At 44.1% G+C, this 23,401-nt stretch overlaps 1 protein-coding gene across 5 annotated transcripts in view; it reads left to right on the plus strand.

Moving 5' to 3' along the window:
- Window positions 1-23,401, plus strand: part of MGAT5 (alpha-1,6-mannosylglycoprotein 6-beta-N-acetylglucosaminyltransferase) — a 328,832-nt gene that overhangs the window by 117,151 nt on the left and 188,280 nt on the right. For 3 of the 5 annotated variants that reach the window (XM_046658448.1, XM_046658444.1, XM_046658447.1), the window contains exons 2-3: window positions 861-1,232; window positions 16,298-16,462. In XM_046658448.1, the coding sequence (XP_046514404.1) occupies window positions 992-1,232; window positions 16,298-16,462 (406 nt within the window). In that variant the 5' untranslated portion in view covers window positions 861-991. Of the gene's footprint in view, window positions 1-857; window positions 1,233-16,297; window positions 16,463-23,401 lie in introns of all 5 variants that reach the window. The other 2 variants (XM_046658446.1, XM_046658445.1) reach the window with 1 other exon arrangement.

Consider the following 23,401-nt stretch of genomic DNA (forward strand, 5'->3'; position numbering starts at 1 on the left):
TCATTTAGGACCTTGGCCCAGCCTGTGCTGGTATCAGATAGGATCTGGCCACATTATATTGAAACCATGCCTTTTGACTTCTCATTTTGCCCTGTGGTGTAAGTGCAAGTGAGAACTGCAGAAAAGCAGGTTATCTCGTGCTCCACATTTCCTGTGCTGAAGTGTGGAAGTGAGTAGTGAGGTGGAGCTTTTACCCGTGGTAGCTAGAACGGAAAGACCACTGGGTCCCTCTGGCAAAGCCTCTCTGTGATAGTGCCCAGGGTGAGACCATGTGGTGGCTCCAAGAGACTCAGCTTGTCTCTGGACACTGCTAATGAAAGCTGGCCACGCTTAAGTAATATGGGGGCTCTCTCCCCTTCCTCATCTGATTACCCCTGAGGGGGCCTCCACTTTTCTTGCTCATCTCTCCAGCTGCGAGCTCTAATCCTTGCCAGAGCACGTAATAATGACTTTGTAATCTCAAGTTACAGATGCACAAAAGTGCCCAGTGGCAATATGGCTCCACCCTCCGCTTAGGTTTTTGCTGACATCCAGTGTGAAATGTTGTTCCATCTCCCCCCCACCTTGCAAAACAAACTTCCTGTTTTGGGCTTGATCCAGACTGGAGCTGCCCTGCTGCACCTGTTAACACACTCGGACACGCATTTCCCCCTCTGTATTTATACAGCTTCTTGTCACTGGGCCAGATTTCCCCTCTCAGCTTACAGATCCTGAAACATAACATAAGATACTTGAACCAGCAAGTTAAGAAAAAAGTAAGCTCACATTTTAGAGCTATTCGAGTGAAAACATGACTTTTGGTTTATTTCACTGTGTTTTACTATGACCCCTCTGCTAACTGTCCTCCTCCTTCACAGCAGAATGGAAGTGAAGTCGACTCACGCAGGAGCCGGAGTGAAACCCACGAACCCACAAACCCAGCCTACACCATGAACTCGTGTCTCCCTTCTCTGCTGTAAGAGCCAAGGGCGGGTGAAGTTGCTGGAGAGCAATGGCTCTCTTCCCTCTGTGGAAGTTGTCTTCTCAGAAGCTGGGCTTTTTCCTCGTGACTTTTGGCTTTATTTGGGGTATGATGCTCCTGCATTTTACCATCCAGCAGCGAACTCAGCCTGAAAGCAGCTCCATGCTGCGCGAGCAGATCCTGGACCTCAGCAAGAGGTACATCAAGGCGCTAGCTGAAGAAAACAGGAATGTGGTGGATGGACCGTACGCTGGTGTCATGACAGCTTACGGTAAGCACTGTGCTGCTGGGACCTCTCGTTTGAGTGTGGCTGTACCTCAAAAGGATACCACAGGCTCTCTTGGTCTTGTCACCACTGACTTCATGGCAGTGAATTGCACGCAGAGGGACACTTGTAGACCGTTAAAGGAATGCCTTTGGGAGATGCTGAGCTCTGGTACACACTGACACTTAGCCCTAGGAGCAATGGGGCAGAACAGTTAGCATGCTATTGGTTGTATTTGCAGCTAGCTCCTCCTCCTCCAACACATTTCTGGATTGCATGATCTCATCTGGGAGTATGATCAGGGAATGTAGAAAAATATTCTCATTATCTTTCCCTGACAAAACTTAATTAGGACTGGTGGGGTGAGGTAAGGAGGGTGGGGAGGAATGTTCTGTGCATGCCAAGAAACTGTATGCCTCCCTCCGGCCAGCATGCAGGACAGGCAGGACGTTGGGGCTTATGTGCTGGCTAATAGCTTTCACCTTTGACTTCTTCAGGGTTTGCTGCTCTTGTTTCTTGCCCTTGTCTCGTAATTACCCTCACTTTGAAAGAAGTCTTTATGTACTTGTTACTTTTTTTTGTCAGGTGCCTGAAATCCTTTTTGAAATGAGGTTGAGGAAAAAAAACATACATATGGAATATTACTTATTTTCTTTTGGCAAAAGTTATGCTTAATATAGAAAAAATTGGAAGCGGTAGACAAGCAAAAAAAAGGGAAGAAAAAAGAAAACCATATAAATCTACTACTCTAGGAAATAACCACAATTAACATTTAAGTGTATATCTTATATATACACACAAAAATGTATATACAGATACGTATATACATATATATACACACAAAATACTTACAAATATATATATACACACAAATACAAAACAAAAATTGCAAATGAAACCTGGATCATATTGTTTCGGAGAATTCACATCCCAGTTCTCTTGTGGTCACTGAGTGTCGCAGTGGACTTGATCTGTAGAAGATGACCTGCACTTACCCTTCAGTGACAAGTCTAGTCATTGAGTGGAGACTTCAGTGGCCTCAAGGTTTGGGACCTTGAGGTATAATATAAATGAGATATAAGAATGGGGTTGGGTGAGGTGGAGGAAGGTTGGTGTTCCGCTTTGCGACCCAATCGAGGAACGTTCCCTGATGTATGTGGAGTTCAAATAATAATTCTTGAAAATGTGCAGCAGCAGATTGAAGCTTGAGTTCAAACACAGGAAATCCTACTCAATTTTACATATATTTATATGTATTTTCTGAAGGGATCCAGGAAACTTGGAAACTTTTTAATTTTATGTATTTTTTTGGTAAGGAGAAAATGGTTGCTTTTAACATACAATGTGGAAATTCTTTTTCAGTGCCTACTATTTGGTCACACTCTCTGCTTTTAACCTATTCAAGCTTTGGCAGTGTCTGTAGACACTGGCTTTTTTAATATGTCTAAATAAAATGCCACCTTTTTTAATCTGATGGATTGAAAAATGAGACTCTACTTTGAGAGCTCATGTTGAAAAACAACTAAGTAGTTTTTCAGAGGGTGCATTTTTAAATTACTCATTGACTTTGATCTTCTGTAACATTTCCTGAATATTACAAGTAAACCACCAGAAAAAATAAATAAAGCAAATGGTCACCATTGCTGTTACCAATGTGTAACAAGTAAAACAGTTGCTGTTTTCAAGTTTCTGGTTCAGTGCATTCCATGTTACACATTTGGGGGGAAAGTCCAGTAGGAATTTCCTCCTTCGGTTTATCGAACCTTTTCCCTGGGAAGAAACAAGCTACGTGAATGGTAAATTTCCAGACTTTCAATTTCTCTAGTTTTGACTGTTAAATTTCTTTCTTTTGTACTGCTAAACATCTCATAGGGTAGGCTTTCTCCAAACTCTGAAGGACAATAATCTGGTCTTAGCTTTTCAGCCTTTTCAGCGTTATGTTTTTTAGAAAGCTACCAAAAACCCCAAAGTAGTCTGTTAGAATTTTAACCACCTTATATGCTTATAATCATAGGACTTTGGAGCGCAGAGAAACTACAGAAATGATTTGTCCCAACTTCCTCCTTTTATAGATGAACTCTGACAAAGTAATTCTTTTTCTTAAAAACAACAAAGAAACAACCACACAGGCCCCATCAGCAAGTCTAACTCACACTGCTATTTTTCTCTTTCATCTAATCGACTTAACATGTCAATCAAAGTGGTCTTTGGAGCCGAGTTTCTGGAATTTAATTGGACTGTGAATATATGCTTGAGGCATTGGGATCATCATGTGGTGAACTCCCACGAAGACAGGGCATCTCACTTGATACTGTTGATATTTTGGACTAGATAATTTGTTGTTGTGGGGGTCTGTTCTTGCATTTTAGGAGGTTTAGCAGTATCTCCAGTGTCTGTACCCACTGAGTACCAGCAGCACCCCCCTCGTAGTGACAATCAAAAATGTCTCCAGACACGGGAGGCAAAATTGCCCCCCTCCCCACCATGGAAAACCACCAAGAGTAGAAACAGCAAACACTATCTAACAGCATCTTCTTACGGAAATTCTCAAGCAGATAACTAGGTTGTGTTATTTAAAATTTGATAGCCTAGCCTTCTCCCTGCTTCTTAGTTCTGGGCAACAACAGTTGGAACTGAGCAAGATGGTATAGTCCAGAGGCAGTCCTGGAAAGCTGGAGAGCTATTCTGACGATGTATGCTTCCCCCGGAGTCTGTCAGTACCAGTTGTGGACATGTCAGCAGGCGGGCAGCTCTAGCAGTCACTGTCAGATACAGATGCAGAGACCGCAGGATATTCACTGGTTTAGCTGGGCTGGCAGAGCGGGGATGAAGATGTGTGAGCCATTGGTTTGCAGTTTTGTTCTCTGCCACAGATGCAGCTCGTGTACAGAGCATTGCCTAGATGTCTGCTCTGAAGGAGTAAAGAGCTGATCCTACATGGCTGGGATCTATGTCTGATTTGAATGAATCCAGCTGACAGAAAAAAATCCCGTCTCCCATCCCCATATTGGGATAATCAGAGGCTCTTGCTTTATGCTTTAATATGTGTCTTCGGTAGCTGTGGCAGATGTTGGAAGAATCCTGCTAGCTGATTTCAGGTTATTACTGATTTATTAGAATCCCTGACATGAGATCCTAGATCAGCAGGGTTCAGCAAATTATGACCTCTGGGTCAAATTCCAGCCTCTGCCTGTTTGTGTAAATAAAGCTTTATTGAAACACAACCACTCCCATTTGTTTATAACAGCTGTAATAACAGAGAAACATGATAATACCAGTATTTATTTCCCATAACATCTAAAACATACTGACTCCATCCTTCAGTATTCACCATAGTTCGTTCTAAAACACTCATTTGATCATGTTCCTTCTTGACTCAGCAATTTCCCAGGACTCCCATGGGCTAAGGCGTGGTCAGCAAACTATGGCCTTGGGCCAGATCCTCTTGTTTTTGTCTGTGAAGTGTCTTAGAACCCAGTGTACCCCTTTGTGTGTTGTCTGTGGCTGCTTTTGGGCTACAATGGTAGAGCTGAGTTGTTGCCACAGAGACTGCACAGCCTAAAATGTTTACCGTCTGGTCTTTTGCCAAAAATATTTGTCAGTCCCTGATCTAGATAGTTCCTGGGTCAGTCTTTCTACTTACAGGCTGTTTTTTGATGTCCCAAGACTCTTTCACCTTTGCATTTGAATTCACTCAAGACATTATCTCCAAATGCATCTTCTGAGGGGCAGACTGAGAGTTTAGTGGTTAGGAGCATGGGCATTGGAGCCAGCCACCTTGGCTTTGCCACATCCTGGCTGTGTGGCCTGGGTCCTAGAGGCACAAACTACTTTTAGAGTGGCTGTCACTCCCTGTCTCACCAGGTGGATGTGAAGCTGAGTGAGGTGCTGCCTATCAGGTGCCCGACATATGGTTGCTGTCCTGTGTTCATTTGACTAGTCCTCAAACAACAGTAGAACTTTCAAACAGTACCTCCCCGGTTCCCCTCCTTGTTTTGGTGATTTGAAAAGAGACTTCTGAACTTCTTTTGGGGTTTGGTAATTCAAAAGTGGTGCCTGGAAGATGTCCCGGGCAGCCTGTATGGAACAGTTGGAGCATTCATTCTCGGGGTGTGGAGGGCACTTCTGTGTGCTTCTCTGTCACTCTGGAGAGGAGCGTGTGGAGCAGAGCCCTCTGCAGTTCAGCCTCAACCGCATCTATCTCCCAGGCCCACGTGGCAGGGCCATGCCTGTCAGTGACTTCGCGGGAATTGCGTCATGAATGGTGTCACTCACCCCAGTCAGTGCTGTTCTTGTTTCTGAGGTGAATTGATCTTTGTCTCTCATGGCCTGACCCAAATTCTGATCCCTGGTGATCACCTCTTATCCAACATGACAGGCCTGGTCCACTTGCGTTCTCTAAGTAACAGGAATGGAACCTTGTGGTCCATCTGTACCTTATTAACCCTGACACGTCTCACCTGCTTGCTTCTCTGGGCACTAGCTCTGCCTGGACCAGTCATCAGCTCAGGCTGGAGCAGCTGTGGGTCCTCAGCTTCTCTGCCAACCTGTCTCCCAATATCCTGTTTGCATGCTTCCCTGTTCCCACTTGATCTCCAGGTCTGTATGCCTGCTCTGCCTTAGCCTTGGGTCTCCTGGTTCCCTGAACTTTTCGGGCCTAGACTGTCTTCTTGATTGGCTCTTGTCCTTCAAGCCTGGCACTTTGGAAAATGTGCCATTGGCTGGTGTATTCCACTGTTTTGTGTGTACAGGCTTTGTGCGTCCAGCAGGAAAAAGATGGACAAGGCCCCTGCTCTCACGGAGGCTAAAAAGGAGGGGAGAAGTAATAAACAGGAGAATGTCAGATAGTAATAAATTACAGGAAGAAAAGTGACACATGAGATGATTTTAAAAAGTACTTGAGGAGCTACTTTGGGTGAGAAGGTCAAAGAAAACCTCTCTCCGGAGGTGTCTTTTAGCCCAAACGATACCAAGGAGCCAAGAGGAGAGGGGGGTTGGGAAGAGGAAGGTTGAGGCAGATCATGCCAGGCAGAAGGCAGGGTGTGTGCTAGGCCCTAAGACCTACACGTATACTCCCAGGGCAGAACAGAGGCTGCTGCAGCTGGAATAAAGTGAGCAAGGAGCAGTATGGAAGGTGTTGACATCTGAGAAGTGAGCAGAGGGCAGTGCGTAGGGTGGCCCTGTGGGGTGTTGGTGTTGGTGTGATAGGGAGAGAGAGGGAGGTGATCGGCGACTCTTGTGAGTGAGCCTGGCCTGCCCTCCTGGTGCTGGCCTTGGCCCCACCCTGCTACCCACTGTCACCTCCATAGGGGAGAAGGGAGGTAAGGAAGAAGTTCTTCCTGTTTCCTTAAGGAGATGGGGTGTACGTATAGGGAGAGGGGAGAACCAGGGTAGGGCTTTTGGTTGCTGGTCAGGGGGCAGTGGTGGCCGCCTTGGGCTTCAGGTGGCCCTCGTTGGCCTGGGGATACCCATTTCTAAGACATCAATACCATTTCGGGTTCTGCTTAAAAGCCAGTGGGAGGCCCCCAGCGTGTCGCCGGCATGACTGCCTGAGTTGGCTCTGAAAAGGTGACAGCTGTCCTTGTTGCAGACCTAGGTAATGTTCTGAGGGTCAGGCAAGAGCTTTTACATGTGTTTCATTCCACCTCGCCTATGTAAAAGAAACTAAAAAATTTAAGTTGGATTCCATCAGAGATACAAGCCGGTAAAGGTTTTTAAAAAAGATTTAATTTTTTCTTTTTCCCTCTGTTCTACAAATATGATCTAGGGACTGCTTTTTGGAGGGCTGTGATGATGTGGAAAACCACATCACTGAAGCAGAAATTCCCTGCCTTTGAGGGGAGTGTGCTGGAGTGAAACTGGTAGGGGAGAGAAGAGCCGGGCTGTGTGGTGTGTCTGAGGAGGCCTTGGTTCATCTACGGTGACGTGGCTGGTGTGATTAAAGAGAGGGCTTTCTGCTTTAAGAAGCTTGGAACCTACAAGCGGGCCTCTTTGGGGCTTGGGGCTTTTCCAGCGATGCTGTGGTCGAGGTCCAGCCCGCTGAGCGTCCCCATCCGAGCCAAGCCGGGTTCACAAGCTTTCTCAGCCCAGTGTGGAAGTCTGAGGAGAGGACCTGGGAGCGTTTAGACACAAGGATAGGAGAACATGGGTCTCTAGGAGGAACTGGAAGCTTGTTCTTCAACTCGTTTTCTTTCACACCAGCCACACCGCTGCTTCCGGTCGTGGCTTGAGGAGGGAATGGGTGTGTGAAGGGACCTGGCTCTCAGGCTCAGAACGTCCTGGCCCCTGTTCCTCACCTTGCTTGGTGGCCCTGGCTCCTCCCTCCTCCCAGCTGTGTCGTGATGCTCTTTTTCTGTCAGAGCCTCTTGGGCAGGCCTCCTGCCACTGTGGCCACCCTGACTCACTGTTCACCTTCTCATGTCTGCCCTGGCACCACAGCTGTCTTCTACGACCAACTGTTGGGTGATGCCCAGGCATTGCCCCATCTCTGGTCTCTGTGTTTGCTCTTCCCTCCACCAGCCTGCCTTCCCTTCGGAGAGCTCGCTCCCTCCTCGCCTTCCCTTCTCTCTTTCAGAAGTAGGGCCAAACCGTGCTTCATTCTCATGCTTCATAACACATAGACCACCCAACATTACATAGTTGTTGTGTTTGTTATCATCTCTCTCCCCCACCTACAGTGTCAGCCCGCAAAGAGCTGGGCTTTTGTCTGTCTTGTCCTGTACCCCAGAGCTTAGCGTCTGCCTGACAACCGAGTAGGAGCTGTGGGTGAACAGCAGCAGTCCGCACGCCCCTGACTCTGCCTGTGTGGTATAGTTATAGCTGGGGCTAATTTGAAAATCACAGCAATGTTTTGAGTGAGACAGGAAGCGAGAAGAGATTCCCTGTGGACTCTGTGTCCAGGAGCCTCCAAATAGCTATTATGCATGATTCTGACATGGGAACTGTTGTTTATTCTGGAAGGCAGTTAGAGAGTGTTTTTATATGTGGCTTGTGGAGGGGCTCTTTACTAGATGGATGACCTTGGGTGAGTCACTGATGTTTTTTGGGGTTTTTTTAGATAGCCATTTTTTTGTTGTTGTTGAGAAAGATTCACCCTGAGCTAATATCTGTTGCCAATCTTCCTCTCTCTTTTCTTTTTTCCCCTCACCAAAGTCCCAGTACATAGTTATATATTCTAGTTGTAGGTCCTTCTAGTTCTTCTCTGTGAGCTGCCACCACAGCATGGCTACTGACAGATGAGTGGTGTGGTTCTGCACCCGGGAGCTGAACCTGGGCCACCAATGTGCAGCACACTGGACTTTAATGACTAGGCCATCAGGGCTGGCTCAAGTTACTGATATTTTAAAATCCTGCTTCCTCTTTTGTAAAATAGAGGATATAATCTCACTTCCCTCATAGTTTTTGTGTAAGGATTACATGTGACAAAGCTTATTAAAGCACTTAGGTTAGTGAAGTGCATTCATTACTGTGAGTCATTGCTAACCCTGCATGTCACTGCCTCTGTTACCACCCAACCAGCACTGTCCATGTGGACCTGATGTTGTTTATTTGTTTGCATGCAGGGCTTAGAAACCTCCTTATGTAGCCGTCCTTAGCATTTACGGGGGATGAGGCCCGACCAGACATGAGAGGAAATAAGCTCTGCTCAGAGGAAGCAGTCTTGTCACCTGCTCCTAAACAAGGATGGGCAAGGCTTGTCCACCAGAATCACCTGGGACTGCTTTGACAACACCGACTCTGGGCCCCACGCCAGTCAGGGTTGAGAACTGCTACTCTGACTCTAAAGAGAGGCTGTTTGGCTCTTCCCTGGGTCCCTTCCTAAGGTGTGTTAGCTCCACAGAGTGACTTTGGCATTTTCGAAACAGGAGATGTGATTGTCATTGCCCTGTTCTCTTGTTCAACAGAGAAGGCTTTCCCTTGTGGGCTGTGAGATAAGCTGGGTGTGGCCGACCTCCCTTGGTCTCTATAGAAGGCACTGTTGGGGGCTCTAGTTGAGCTATGGGTGGTAAGCTAGAAGGAGAAGTGTGCTCTGGCTGCCCTTTCCTGACGGGGAGGTTTTGGGCCCTGGAGTCAGGTGGGGAACTTTGGGCAACAGTGGGCTTGACCTCTCAGAGTCCGAGTCCTTTTCTCTTCTATACAAAGGGCTCACATTCTTGACTCCTATTGCATACAGCTGGCTAGGTTGGGACACTTAAGAGAACAGCTCAAGGACTCCATTCTGTGTATTTATGGATTCCATGAAGCACTGATATCATCAATGGGCCTAGATATGATCTTTTTTTCAGATTCTGCTGCCTGGAAAGTTCCTTGAAATACTAGTGACACCCCGTGCAGCACCTCAGAAATAGCATTCATTTCTAGGTACAAGTTCGAGTCAAAACTTCGATCCATACACCTAACCCAGGGGAGGGCGTCTGTCAGTGGTCCTGGGCATCTGAGCTGCTCTTTGACGTTGTGATGACCCTTCAACACTCTTTTGTGTCCTGATTTGGCTGCATGTGACAACTGTGGGGTGAAGGGCACATTTGTGAGTTTAAGTGCAGGGGAGTTATCCACTGCGTGGCTTTAAAAATTCAGATGGAGTAAGGCAGTGAAGGTCAGTGTCTGAGATGTTTCTGGGCGAGGTCTTCTTGCGTGGCATCAGGGTTCTTGTGGCCAGCACCTGTGAAGTCTGACGGTAGAATACGCTGTACTGTGTGTGTTTTAAAATAGCATTTAATGCCTTTGTGATGGTGAGAGTAATGTGAATGTTTACGTAACACTGAGAGCATATGGCATATGAGGCTATCAGAATCCTTGGACTCTCTGGGCACTTTACCTGCGTAGGCATGTTTTCTCTGCCAATAGGAAAGAAAAGAAGTTCATTTTCAACTTAAGTAGCTATTTGAGTCACTATTTCAGGGAGGGTTCAACACAAGATAAAAGATAGTGTCAAGAAAACACATAAGGACAAAGATGATGCTAAGCCCATCCTTGTAGCCTTACAAATAAAAAGCATAAAAAATAAAATACTCTTTATCCCCAAACCCAGATAAGAAGAATAAAAGAAGAAAACAAAATACTCCTTACCCCCAAACTCTGGTAAAGTTTGAGTTCTCACCAGTCCGTTTTTTAAATGCAGATAGAAATGTGTGTGTGTATATGCTCATTTTAAAAAACTGGAATAATTTACATACAGCTTTTTAAACTCATCTTTGTTATGTTTTCTCATGCCGTTAGATGTTTTTAATGGCTTTACTTTTTCATCCATCCATTCAATAAATATTTATTGAGCACTTGACATTAATAACTATTGGTGATAAGCCGAGAAGACAAGACAGATCTGCTCTCTTCCCTCCTGGAGTTTCCAATCTAGAGATTTCTTCTATCTGAAGAATGGATGGACAGAATGTAATTTAATCTTTTTGTTGGGTATTTGGGTAGTGCCCAGTTCTTATCTGTAATAAATAACACTGTTCTCTTGTGTAACTAACACTGCTTTGAATGTCCTTGTACATAATGAATGGAGTGTATTTTGGTCATGACTATAACTGTATTATCTTTCTGTGGAAAGGTCACTTTAAAATTAATTTAAAAGTGTATAGCTGATGAAACTTGACATTCCTGGCAGGCAGTCAATGGGAATGAGAGGTTGGGGTTAATTCTTTTTTCATTATCACCTTCCTTTCTCATTAACAGCCTGTCTTTGCTGGTTTCTCTGGAGAGGTGGGTGAAGCGGCTCTGTGGTTCTGTTGTTCACACTCTGCCTCTGGGCAGCCGTGGTAGAGAGCAAGCACAGATGTAAATTATTTTTGGCAGTTCAGGTGTAACTTCTTGCTCATTGCATAGTTGGTTCTGTGCCAGCGAATTGAGGCAGCCACACCTTAAATGTAGTTCTCAGTGGGAGCTGTGCCTGGAATCCTTGACCTGTGGGTTCTGCAGATTCTGGTTGAGTGCTTTAAGAATGGGGCCTGGTAACCCTGACTCCACAGGTGAGCCTCTTGGACGGCAGGCTGAAGAACCACTGCTGTGAAAGCATCCCCAGTGACTTGGGTGGGGACAGCCTAGCCCCCAAGCACAGCCTTTCTTGATAATTCCTCAAATATTGGTTGATGTGATGATCTGGGCAATCGGGGTTTACTGGCCAGTGTCACAGCTTTAGCTGATAGACCTATAAACTGATAGACCTTTTTTCACCAGCAGGACCTCCTTTCTCCTGACATCCCCTCTCCTTGGACTCCAGCTGTGGAGGAAAGGATAGCTGGCAGTGAAATCTCCTTGACTGTCCTGCTCAAGGATGTGGCAGCATCTTCCAGCCCCTTTCTTCCCCCTCATGTCCTGGCTTTCTGGAAATGAAAACTTATAGAAGCTGTCAGAGCACCTGTTCTGAGATTTCGTCGATTTTACTCTTTATCAAAGAACTTCTAGCCTGATAAAAACCAAAACTTACTCTCTCCAGAGGGACATTTTAAATGTTTTGAGCTACTTTGATCTCATCTTTCTCATGTACAGTAAGTTTTAGCAACACAGAATTGCTGTAGTAATGTTGGGATTAAGTTTTGATTGCTAAGGCTTTGAAGCATAAACAAAATTTTAAAAGCCTGTTAGTAATTGAAGTTGTAATCCTGCTGAGGACACATGTTACTGCTGTAATAACTGTAAAACATAATGATAAATATAAAAATATTATACTAGAATTTGGAGGAATATTTTCACCCTCATTTCTTTATTAAAATCTATAGAAATTATTCTTGAGTGTACAGTCTTACTGGGCAAATGGGTTATCATTAAGACTGAAACACAAGCAAAAATACTCTGATATTAGTTTAAAATGGCAATAAAATTCTTAACAGTTTTTGCAGGTTTAACTGTAAAATACAAAGGTGAGATATAATTTCATCGCCTAGAAAGGTATAATTTATGTAGCCTTATTTGTGCAAAGACTGTGTTTCATTAATTTGTTGGTTCGTTCATTTATTCACTTATTCACAGAGCTGAGCTTGGCCTCGTCTTTGTATCTTTGTGTTTTGTTTACAATGTCTTTCATCTTGCATTAGACTGCTCTGAAGTAATGAGTCACATAACTGCTTGAGTTGCAGATGACATTTTTTTTCTTTCATGTTGGGAGAGAAAACACTTTCCCTACCCAGGGAAAGTACCTGGAGAGTCCAAGGATTTTGAGAGCCTTATATTGCGTTTTTCATTTGAAGGCCCATAGTAGGGAAGGGCAGATTCTTCCCCTTTTTTTAGTGTTGGAGTTGTCACAGAGCAGTGGCATCAGCGAGTCTTGAGGGTGGTTGGGATATGATTTCAGAAGAACGCACGGCAGGGCCCAGAGTTAGTTCCTGATAAGTGTGCTCAGAAGCAGCAGGTCAGAGATGCTTGCTGGCCCGCAGGTCCACAGTGGTTCTTAGGAGGCAGCGTAGCATGGGAGGTAAGAGCCGTCAGCTCTGGAACCAGGCTGTCTGGGTTAGAACCCTGGGTCTGCAATCACCTGGGCAAATTACTTGACTTCTCTGTGCTGTGCTTACTCATCTGTAAGATGGAGATGTGAACAATGGCACGTTCGTCATATTTGTCTTGGCCAGATCAAATGGGTTAATCCATGTAAAGTGCCTAGGACAACAGCTGACACATACAGCTCAATAAGTGGTGGTGGTGGGAGTAGCAGCTGCAGTAATAACAGTAACAGTAGCAGCAGCAGCAGGAGGAGGAGTAGCAGTAGTAGTGGTAGCAATAGCAGTAGCAGCAGGAGTAGTAGCAGTAATAGTGGTAGCAGCAGTGGTCGTAGTAATAGCAGCAGCGGTAGCAGTAGGAGGAGTAGTATGGGGGTGGTAGCTGTGAGGGTGAACATCAACATCCTCATCAACATCATGAATTCCCTTATTCATATCAAGTCACAGAGTTACAAAAAGGTCAGTCTCTGGTGGGTGGGGCCAGAAGGAGATAGGTTGTACTTATCGGTGGACTGTATTTTAAGAATTGAGGAAGAACATCTTCTTAACACTGATGTGACAACTTGGCATCCTACCTAAGGTGTGCTCCACCAGTGACTGTCACCGATGACTATGGGTTAGGAGCTCTGTCCGGTAGTCTTGTTGCCTTTTAACAGTGTTGCAAAAGGTTACCAGCCCTTGAGCGAACCTTAGCATGGGCTAGGCTTCTGTCAGCTCCCGTGGGGAGGAAGGCTGACTTTCCCTCATTGTACCTATCATTGAATTGGTAGCAGTGCCTCTCGTGCCTCGGTGAGTGGAAGTCACACATAATCTAAGTTTAGTGAGTGGTGTCTCACATTTCCCTTTTCTATGCCGTAACCCCTCTGTCAGAATTCTCTCGTGATATCTCCACCGAAGGGAAATGGGGAAGACAAGGGTTGGGAGAATGTGCCTAATTCAGTGGTTCTCAAATGGGGGCAGTTGTGCCCCCCAAAGGACATTGGCAATGTCTGAAGACATTTTTGGTTGTCACAATGGGGGATTGTGGCTGTCATTTAGTGGCTAGAGGTCAGAGATGCTGCCAAACACCCTACAATGCACAGGATAGCCCCTCACAACAAAGAATTGCTTGGTCCAAAGTGTCGATAGTTCCAAAGTTGAGAAGCCCTGAGTTAACCAAACTAGAAGGCCAGAGCTTCTGTGTCTGGCTAACTGTAATTGCTGGTAATAGTTAAATGTCATTTTTACACAGGGATTCTTTCCCTGGTAATCCAGGCTCCAGACAAAGAGGCTGAGATGGGGGAGACTGACATCCTTTATCTGAGGAGCGGTTTCTTTATACTGAATATAGCCACCTCTCAGTGGCACCATTGCCCCCATCTGCGTGGCCAGCCTCTGGCAGTCTTCAGAACCCTGGAGAACTCGTTGATGCTTTAGATTCAGCGTAAGAGCAGAGCTGGTGGCTGACTCCTGCTGTCCATGCCAGCTAATGATGTGCCAGGGACAGACTATGAGTCACGCTGACCGTGGGACTGCAGCCACCAGAGGAGAGCAATCTCATGACCCTTTGGATAAAGCGATAAAGCTTTGCATCACCCAGAGAGAGAGTTCTTCAGGAAAGAGGAGAGCATTTTTCGGAGGAAGGTTTTTCAAATTTATGTGTGTAACGGGAACTTACGTAGTGCTTATTATGTGCCAGGCAGTGTTCAAAACATTTTATAAGTATTACCTCATTAAGTCCTCATAACAACCCCAAAAGTAGGCTTATTCATACTACTCTTTTACAGAGAAAGAAGCAGGAATGGAGAGCAAGGACTCAACCCTAGGAAGTGTGGCTTCAAAGTCTGGGCCCTCAAAGACAGAGAATTTCACACTTGGTTTCTTTTTTCTACGCTGGCTCTTGACTTCTGGCCAGTCCCAGTGAGGCATCAGGGAATTAGGCAGACCTGAGTCGAGTCCCTGTTCTGATTTATGATCTCTGTAACCACGAGCATGTTACTTCATGTCTGCGAACCTCAGTTTTCTCTTCTGTAAAATGAAGTCATACCTACCTCATGGTGAATGTGAAGATAACATGGGATTTCTTATACGTGTGTGGCATGTGAAAGGCACTGAGGAAACATTGGTTCACTTCCAGCTTCTTTCTTATAATCCTGTTTTGAGCCCTGTTGCACTAATGTCATGGCCACCTTGTCTTACAACCTGTAGGTAAGATATACACTGAAGAGCGAAAAATAGGCCTTGTCAGGTATTCTAATGTTAGAATGAATGAGGGAACAGACTGCCCCAGATCTTAACATTGTGGAGAAGCCTGATGTTTTGTGTGGAGGGAGTGTGGGGAGAATGAGATTACTCCAAGCACATAAAACTAGGTTTTCAAGATACACACGTGGATTTTGTTTCTGTTTATAGTTTTCTCGTCAGCTCCAGTGATGCTGTCCGTAAACCACTGAGAATACAGACTTCCATGTTAATTATATATCTGTGTTTCTGTTCTGATGAGTTTCTGTCTTGACTTGGCAAAGTAGGACAGCCTGACTGCCTCTTGGTTAAATTTGGTTGGCTGTGCTCTGGGAGTTGGTGAATTAACCAGATGTGTGTTTCCTTCCTGGCCAGATCAGAGCACCTGCTCGGAGCAAGCTTGTTCTTTTCCCAGCAGAGTGAAGATGGCAACTTCCCGTGGGTCGCAGTTCGGGACTTTAGTCCATCCTGTTACCCACACTGTGTGCTTCTCCCTCGGCCCACTCCCCATTCATAATGAGTCTGGATTCTATTCACGTGGATGGCTTTCTTGTGGTCCGTCTGCTTTTCCCACTTATACAAGTGTGTGTATCTTTCTTTGATTATGAGTCTCCAGAGGAGAGGGGCTAAATTCAAATTTTTTGTGTATGTGGAATACCTTGTATACAAACCTAGTAAATGCTTATGTCTGTGTGACATGTCTGTAATTTGTCCAGAGGGAAGTACACTGCTCTTTAACTCAATCAGGTGTATAAGAAAGGGAATCAACTCTTCAGTGTAAGCACCATGAGACAGTATCCCCAGCATCTAGAACAGTGTCTGGCACATAGTAGTTTAATAAATATTTCTTGAACAAACGAATGACTCTGGTCTTTAAGTAGTTTTCTAAATCTGATTATAGTTTGGGTTATCCAGCCTGCCTGGAAATCAAGAAGTGCAGCTTTTATTAAGTATTACCATAGGTAACCAATTTTGCAAAAAAAATTAGGACATGCTACAGTACACAGCACTAAAAATAACAGTGGACTTGATCCAGAAGCTACTTCAGGACCTTGCTGCCCTTTGGGGTTGTCATTCTGTATGTCAGTAATCATCATGCTCTAAGGAGGAGGAATTAATAGAATGCTTTAGTAGGATGCTAAGTAACGCGATATTTTCTCTATCACCCTAGTAGCTGGAAATAATTTTGTCATTTATTGCCAAACTTGCATCGCAGAACAGACCGATTTGTTTTGTACTCTCTAGGCCACTTGAAGATGGCCCCTTTCATCTTGAAGACATGGTTTGTTAGGACAGATCATTGAGCAGTACTTTTTGACTGCGACTCTGTTTTAATATCAGAGAGAAAGAGTATGCGCCCTAAAGCAATATGCAGAGACTGAAGAGTTTTTAAATTATGTGCATTTTCTTTTACAGATCTGAAGAAAACGCTTGCTGTGTTGTTGGATAATATTTTACAGCGCATTGGCAAGTTGGAGTCGAAGGTGGACAATCTTGTAATCAATGGCACAGGAACAAACTCGACCAACTCCACCACAGCTGTTCCCAGCTTGGTAGCACTTGAGAAGATTAACGTGGCAGGTGAGAACAGCAATCTCCATGCCCTGACGTGGAGTCAGTTCGTGCTTTGAACTGAGAAAAGAATAAAGGAGCGCAGTGGTTCTTATTGGTGTAAGATAAATCCCGTAAACTTGGTATGGCCCCTATAAAGCTACGTTTAAATTGATTTTTGAATAACAGATGTTAAAATGCTTTTATAGTCTCATCATGATGTATAGTGTCTGGTGGTTTCTGTGACGTTTTTCACATAATGAGCTCCTGAGTTCACTTTGAATGAGAAGGTTCACAGTGTGGATAAATGAAATGTCGAGCTTATCTGGGAAGCTCATGCCGGTTAGAGTTCCTTCCTTCTCCCCATTTTTATCAGACGATATCAAAAGTCTGTTACGTATAATAGATTCTCTCCTCCTTGTTCTTAAAGAAGAGCCACCTCTGTAGAAAATGCCTCCTGTGGGTATCTGGAGAAATAGGAATTCTAGAAATGGCTCTTAGGAAGTGAGTGGCCCCTGCCTGACCTTGGGCTGATTCTGTAGCCACTCATGGATGCCACCATGCAGTTCCCACTGGGATGCATGCCTGGCCCTTCTTGAACCTGGTGTCTTGGATAAGATGAGGGAAATGGATTAAAAACCAAACCTAAGTCATACATAGATGTATTGTGTACAGCTCACACTGAACCGCCATCGCACTGCCCTGGGGTTGGCAGTGCGTCTTTGTGGTTGAGCCAGGGTTTGCTCTTGATTAGGATGACAAGTGTCGTTTCCTAGGGACTCAGGACAAAGTGAAGAGCTCGAGAATTAGGATTAGGTGCTGTGGCTGAATGGTTGTGAATGAGCCGTCCATGCTCCTGGTGGGTGGTATCCAGACTCTAGTTAATGGGTAAAGTAAGTAACTGGGTTACTTCTGAAATTTTTTAACTCCAGTACACTTTTGGCTTGTTTCTCTCTCCCTCTTTCTTAAAGGAATTCACAGACTTAAGTGGAAGAGATTCTTTTCCTTGTCTGCCTCCCAGTGTCAAATCATTTAATTGTTTCACATTATGCAAACTTGTCGGGTTACCTTTTGGTTGTGTTCTTTGCCCTTTAGCAAGTTTTAAATTGCAAAATATATTTCTAATAATCCAAAGTATCCAACCAAACAAAGGTATTGAAAATAACTTTTAATTACAATGCAGAGGCAGTGTCATCTCGGCCATAAATCCTGTGTTCCCTGCAGTTTCCAACAGCTTCTGTAATTAGACAAGAAAACCTCCCACTGTGTTGAGCTGCTTATTAATAAATAGAACCCAGGCCTCTCCAGTCTCCACTCCTCCACCCCCATCCCCAGCAGGAAAGGCTACTGAAAAGATCCTATCTGGTTTCATGACAGCTCTGCGTTATCATAGTTCAGGGGGTGGGGTGAGGTGTTCTGCCTCTGCCTTTGTTGCCTCCCACTGCCTCTGTCCTGCAAGGCCCATGAAAACATGTCTGCTGTCATTCTCTTCCCTAATGAGGGATCTTGCGGCCTCCAGCAGCTCTATTTGTGTACCAAGTTCACAGGGAGACTTCTCTGCCTGGGCTCCAAATCCCAGGGTACAGAATTCTGGGGAGACCTCCAGGAGAGAAATGGGAGGGAGCTGGTGGTTACTTCTTTTAAATAGGATCCCAGCCCCATGTATTGAGCTAGTTTACTCAGTTAATAAATGTGTCTTGAGCACATTCTCTAAGCTATTGGCTCTGAGTTGGGCTCCTTTACATGTACCACTGGTACTGTGTTTTTACTAATATTTAAAAAACCAAAGTATTTTTTTTTCTTTTGGGGAAATGGGAGAAAATGTACAGTTAATGCCTTTAATAAGCTCATTTTCCTTTGTATGTTTCGTCTGTGTGTGTGATACGCTCCATACTTTCGAGACTTTACTGGATAATTAGGAAAATAATACACATGCATAAAATAACAGGAACTATGGTCACTGTAAGTGGGCATGACTGTAGAAGTCTTCTTTCAAGGAGGTAAACTTTGAAGGTGAGTAGGATTGAGGCATAGGGGCATCATGGAGGAGATACTGGCTAAAAATGCATTGTGACCCAGAAAAAAACTTGAAGGAAGAAGAAACTGACATCTATCAATAGTCCAGTAATACCAGTTACTGTTGCCAACCCTTGGGGGGTATATGATTTTACCTAATCTTCTCAGCATCTGTGAGAAGTAAATGGTTTCACAGGTTTTACTGAGTTTAAGTTTTGAGGAGACAGGGACCTTTGGTACTAGAATTCCCTGAGCTCAGCTTAAGACCTCCCAGCGCCTTGTGGAGAAGAGATTATGAGTGTTTATTCCATCTTTCTTGCTTCCATTTGTAAATCATTGCACATGGATGAGTCTAGAAAAATGTGCTACCATTTTCTTAGAGGTTCCTGGAAGCTGACAGTTTCCTGGAATGTTGAATAACCTGTCTAATAAGGAAATTCTCTATGTCTAAGGGTCTCTTCCTTTGGCTGACCTTGCTATAAAAAAAAGCTCGTCCACCTGTGTGTGTGTATGTGCATATGCATCTCTTCCTTTGGATACTGCATTGGCTACCGTGGATATGGATGTGAAATAAGGAATAAAAGCATCCTCCTTTATTTTCCTAGAGGCTGGAGAATCCTTTATACCTTGTCAGTTAACCAACATTTATTATTTTAACTATTTGCTATATCTGTAGATTAAGGTGCCGAGAAAAGAGGGGCGAGAACTTAATTTCATAGTCCTCATTCATGAAAATCCCTCATTGCTTTTGTTGCCTTCTCTCCAGTCCACGGCCATGTTGGTGGTCCTCACATCCCTCTTGTCATAGCAGGAATGTGAGCTCTGAGAAAGTTCATTTTTCTAGGATTCCAGTCCTAGTTGAGTAAAGTGTTTCTCTCTCCCTTTCTGCAGTAAGACATGTGGTAATTGCTCAGAAATGTTCTCCCTGGTGTGTCTTTACTACTTACTCTGGTGTCTTATTGCTCACTGACGTTTCTGATTGCTTACTGTTGTGTCTTACTGCTGATATAGCTTCTGATTGACTATGAACTGCCTCTAAATTGGGTACCATGGCAGTTGAAGAAGGGTTCCCTAAATTTATTTTCTTTTTAGGGGCAGCTCTGTGTGTGAGTGTATCCCCATTCCTTTCTCTGTTTAGCTGTGTTCTATGTGGCCTTTATCCAAAATGCCTTTTCTTTCCGAATTTATCACTCTTGGCCTTTTTTATTATGTGAAAGTGAATGTACCCCTAAAGAAATCTAGGTGGAAATGAACTTTATTAAAGTCAAGAATCAGATGGAACTGCTTTTTTGGAGCGCTTTTTGAGTTTATTTTGTTGAAGATGAAGGTGAATCAAATAAATGAAAAACTGGATTTTAAAAAATCCCCACCCTTCAACCAATCACATTGTAAATTAATTTCTCCAGATTTCCTCCCTGAGAGGACTTGAGTACGTGCGCCTTTGTCAAAATTATTTTCAGAGAGGGGGATTGCACAGCTCTGTATGCGGGGTAGGGAGCATGGGTGTGTGTTTGTACATGTGCATTGATTTATTTTTCTCAAGAACCAGTTATTTTCATTCAATATCAGCTGAATAACTGGACAGTGTTGAGGGTTAGCTAAAAGACAAGACATCATGATAGCAGTCCCTTTGTGTTATGACCACTTACAATTGCAAGGTCAGTTGGGAAATACAACCACAAAATTGAAGGTGCGGGCACAACTCCAGTGGCTGTTTTCTGATCTTTAATCCAAATTGAACATTAGGCAGCCCTGCATTTCCTAAATATCACTTGCAACATGCAACATATTCTAGTATTTGGGGTTAAGGTGCAGTGTATTTCAACTTGGATGCTGTTCTCAATAAAAGGAACCATAATTATTATTCTTACCATTTGAAAATTGAAAATGAAAAATGTCCCTGCTGAGTTCCAGGGCTTACATTTGGAAGTGCAATTTCCCCCCCTTTGTGCTGCTAATGGACCTTGAAATTAAGTTGCACCTGTGCTGTTTCCTTGTTTGTGTACCCGCGTTATCAGTTGTGTTGGAGTAGCGCCTGAAGTGTCCTAGCCCCCTGCTCAGGCAGTGGCTCAGCAGGTGGCCTTCACAGGATCAGGTGTTGGCCAGTCAGTGGCATCTAAGATGCTGCCTAGAGACAGGAGAGAGATGAGATTGCAGAGTTCTTTCTTATTAATTTGAGCAAGACAGAAAGGTGTCCCTCCTACCTACCTGTCACTTTCTGTTTCATTTTTTGCAAAGGCACAATACGTATTTCGCTACTTGTCAGAAACAATTCTTTTGGTATCTTCACAGTAAAATGTATGTTATTGCTGGTGTACTTATCACTTTCTGTGGTCAAGGGTGTTTTGATTTTTATCATGAAGGAAGGAGAAAGGAGGGCAGGAAGAGGAGGAGGGAGAAAAATCCAATTTCGGAGAAGTGATGCTGACCTTTGAGCCTGGGTATTTATAACACTGAATCTCAACCGCAGGAAATTCGCCCCCCACAGGCAACACTTGGCAATATCTGGAGACATTTTTGGTCGTCACAACTAAGGAGGTGCTATTGACATCCAATAGATAGAGGCCAGGGATGCTGCTTAAACATCCTGCAGTGCACAGGCCAGCCCCCACAACAGAGAATTATCCATCCCAAAATGTCAATTGTGCTGTGGTTGAGATTCCACAAGGTATTGTTGGAATCTGGTATTCCCACTTATGATTGGTGCAGAAAGATGCCTGAGATGTTGAGGTTTCCTTATTGACCAGGTGAGACCTGAAGTCTCTTCCCTCCTCCTAGCAAGGCTGTTTGCAAGTCTCCAAGCCCCACACTTTTAGCTTTGCAACTGATCTTTGAGACCTCTAAGAAAGAGATTTTATCAACTCCCAGGAGACTGTTTTGGGATCTGGACCTTAAGAAACTCCTCTCCTGGACCCAAACCAGTAAATTTTTGGCAATCCACATTTTACTCCTGCTTAGATAGAGGGTAATTATTTCTTTTCAAGAAAGAGCCACTAATTCAGAATAATGATGGCAAAGTAGTCTGAGAGAGTGGATTTAAATCTACAAGAATGTCTTAGGAGAAATTCCCTTTTATTAATTTTAAGCAGAGTATATAATTATCAGGACAAGAGAGAGTAAATTAAACAAGGGAAGGAAAACAAGACAGGTCCCCAAAGATCGACTTTATAGCATGAAATACCCTACAGAGCATATTTGGAGCACTATAAAAGGAGATGAGACTGGAAAGGTAGGTTGGGGGATTTGTAAAGAGTTTTTCAGTGTAAAACTAAAGAAGTTTCTATTTTATTCTGTAGGTGGTGGCAGCTGATGAGGGTTTAAAGCAGGAAGATGATTAGATGCGATTTGTATTTTCAGGGAATAAATAATGGCTGTGTGGAAGTGGGATGCTTTTGAAGGGGGTTATACCGAAAGTCCAGTGAGAGAGAGTTTAATTGATTGAGGTGCGAGAGGCCTGGAACTAGACATGAGCGTGAGGCCCAGGGACAAGGAGAGGATTTGAGACCCAAGTCGGTGGAGCTGACATGACAGGTACGCTGGTGGGCCATGGGAGAGGATGAGGGAGGAGGCATCATAATGATTCCCCAAAGATGTAGCTTGAAGGATGACTGGGTGATACCTTTATTGAGGAAACAAGCCAGTAAAGAGACAGGATTTTGTGCAGACAGTAGCCATATGTTAATATGGATTTAGGGAGTATAAATTGCTTTGCTGGAAGCCGTTTGTTTCGGGCTCTCAGTTTAAACGAAGTTAGAAGGTTGGTTCTAGTGCTCAAGAGGTGAGGGACAATGAAAGGTAGTGTTTCTGGAGCTGGGCTGCCCTGGTTCAAATTTCAGCTCCACCACTTGATGCCTGTGTGACCTTGGGCAGGTTTCTTAACCTTTCTATGGCTGAGTTTCCTCATCTGTAAAAGTGGGGAAATAGTAGTGGTGCCTGTTTCATGGGACTGTTTATGAGGATTAAGTGAGATAAGAAAACTGCTTAGAAACATACCTGGTACAAAGTCAGCCTTAAATGAGCATTTGTTAATTATAGTTTAAAGCTACACATCTGGATTTAAGAATGGAAATTGCATTGATGAGTTATTAGAATGCCGCCACTAAATTAATGTCACTGATAGTGAAAATAATAACTAACATGTAGTGCTTTATAGGTTAGAAAATATTTTTGTATATATTTCACGTTAGTGCATTAAACTTGAAGTTCCCAACTTGGCTTTTTTGTCAATACTTAGAGACCTTTATTATCAGTACTTAGTGGTTTAGCAGGAAATCCACATATTTGCCAGTAATCTCTTGGTTGCAAGAGGCAAAAAAAAAAACAAAAAAACAAAGAGAAAGGGCATGTGGGACCCACGTAATTGGAAGGTTCAGAAGACGATGCTGAGTTCGGGCCTGCTGAATGCAGACATGGAAACCGTCTTCAAGAACCTTCACAGGATGGTGGCAGAAATAGTCCCAGGAGGCTCTGGGTTTTTGGCAACACTCTTGGGGAGCGTTCTGATCCACTTGGCTGGCAATATATTTCTGTCCATGATCCAGTCACAGTGACCAGTGACCTCTGATTGACTAGGCCTGGATCACATAGGTCACCCTTAGATTTCATGGTGGGGGGCGGGTCCCTAAAGAGACTCCAGGCAAGCAGATAGAATGGGTATGACTACCAGAGACCCTTGTCACATTGCGGTTTGGATTTCCAGAGTCGTCCTAAATCTGACTCATACTTTCCTTTCCTTGAGAGTTCAGAGGGCAAAGCTTCTGGAATGCTAACCTTTCTGCCCCCATTTTATTTTATTTTATTTATTTATTTTTTTTATTGCAGTAACATTGGATTATAACATCATACAGCTTTCAGATGTACATCATAATATGTTTCGAAGTCTGTGTAGATTACTTCATGTTCACCACCCAAAAACTAATTATAGTCCATCACCTCACATGTGTGCCTAATCTT

The sequence above is a fragment of the Equus quagga genome, chromosome 4, assembly GCF_021613505.1.
Source record: "Equus quagga isolate Etosha38 chromosome 4, UCLA_HA_Equagga_1.0, whole genome shotgun sequence".
In the NCBI taxonomy this organism is placed as follows: Eukaryota; Metazoa; Chordata; class Mammalia; order Perissodactyla; family Equidae; genus Equus; species Equus quagga.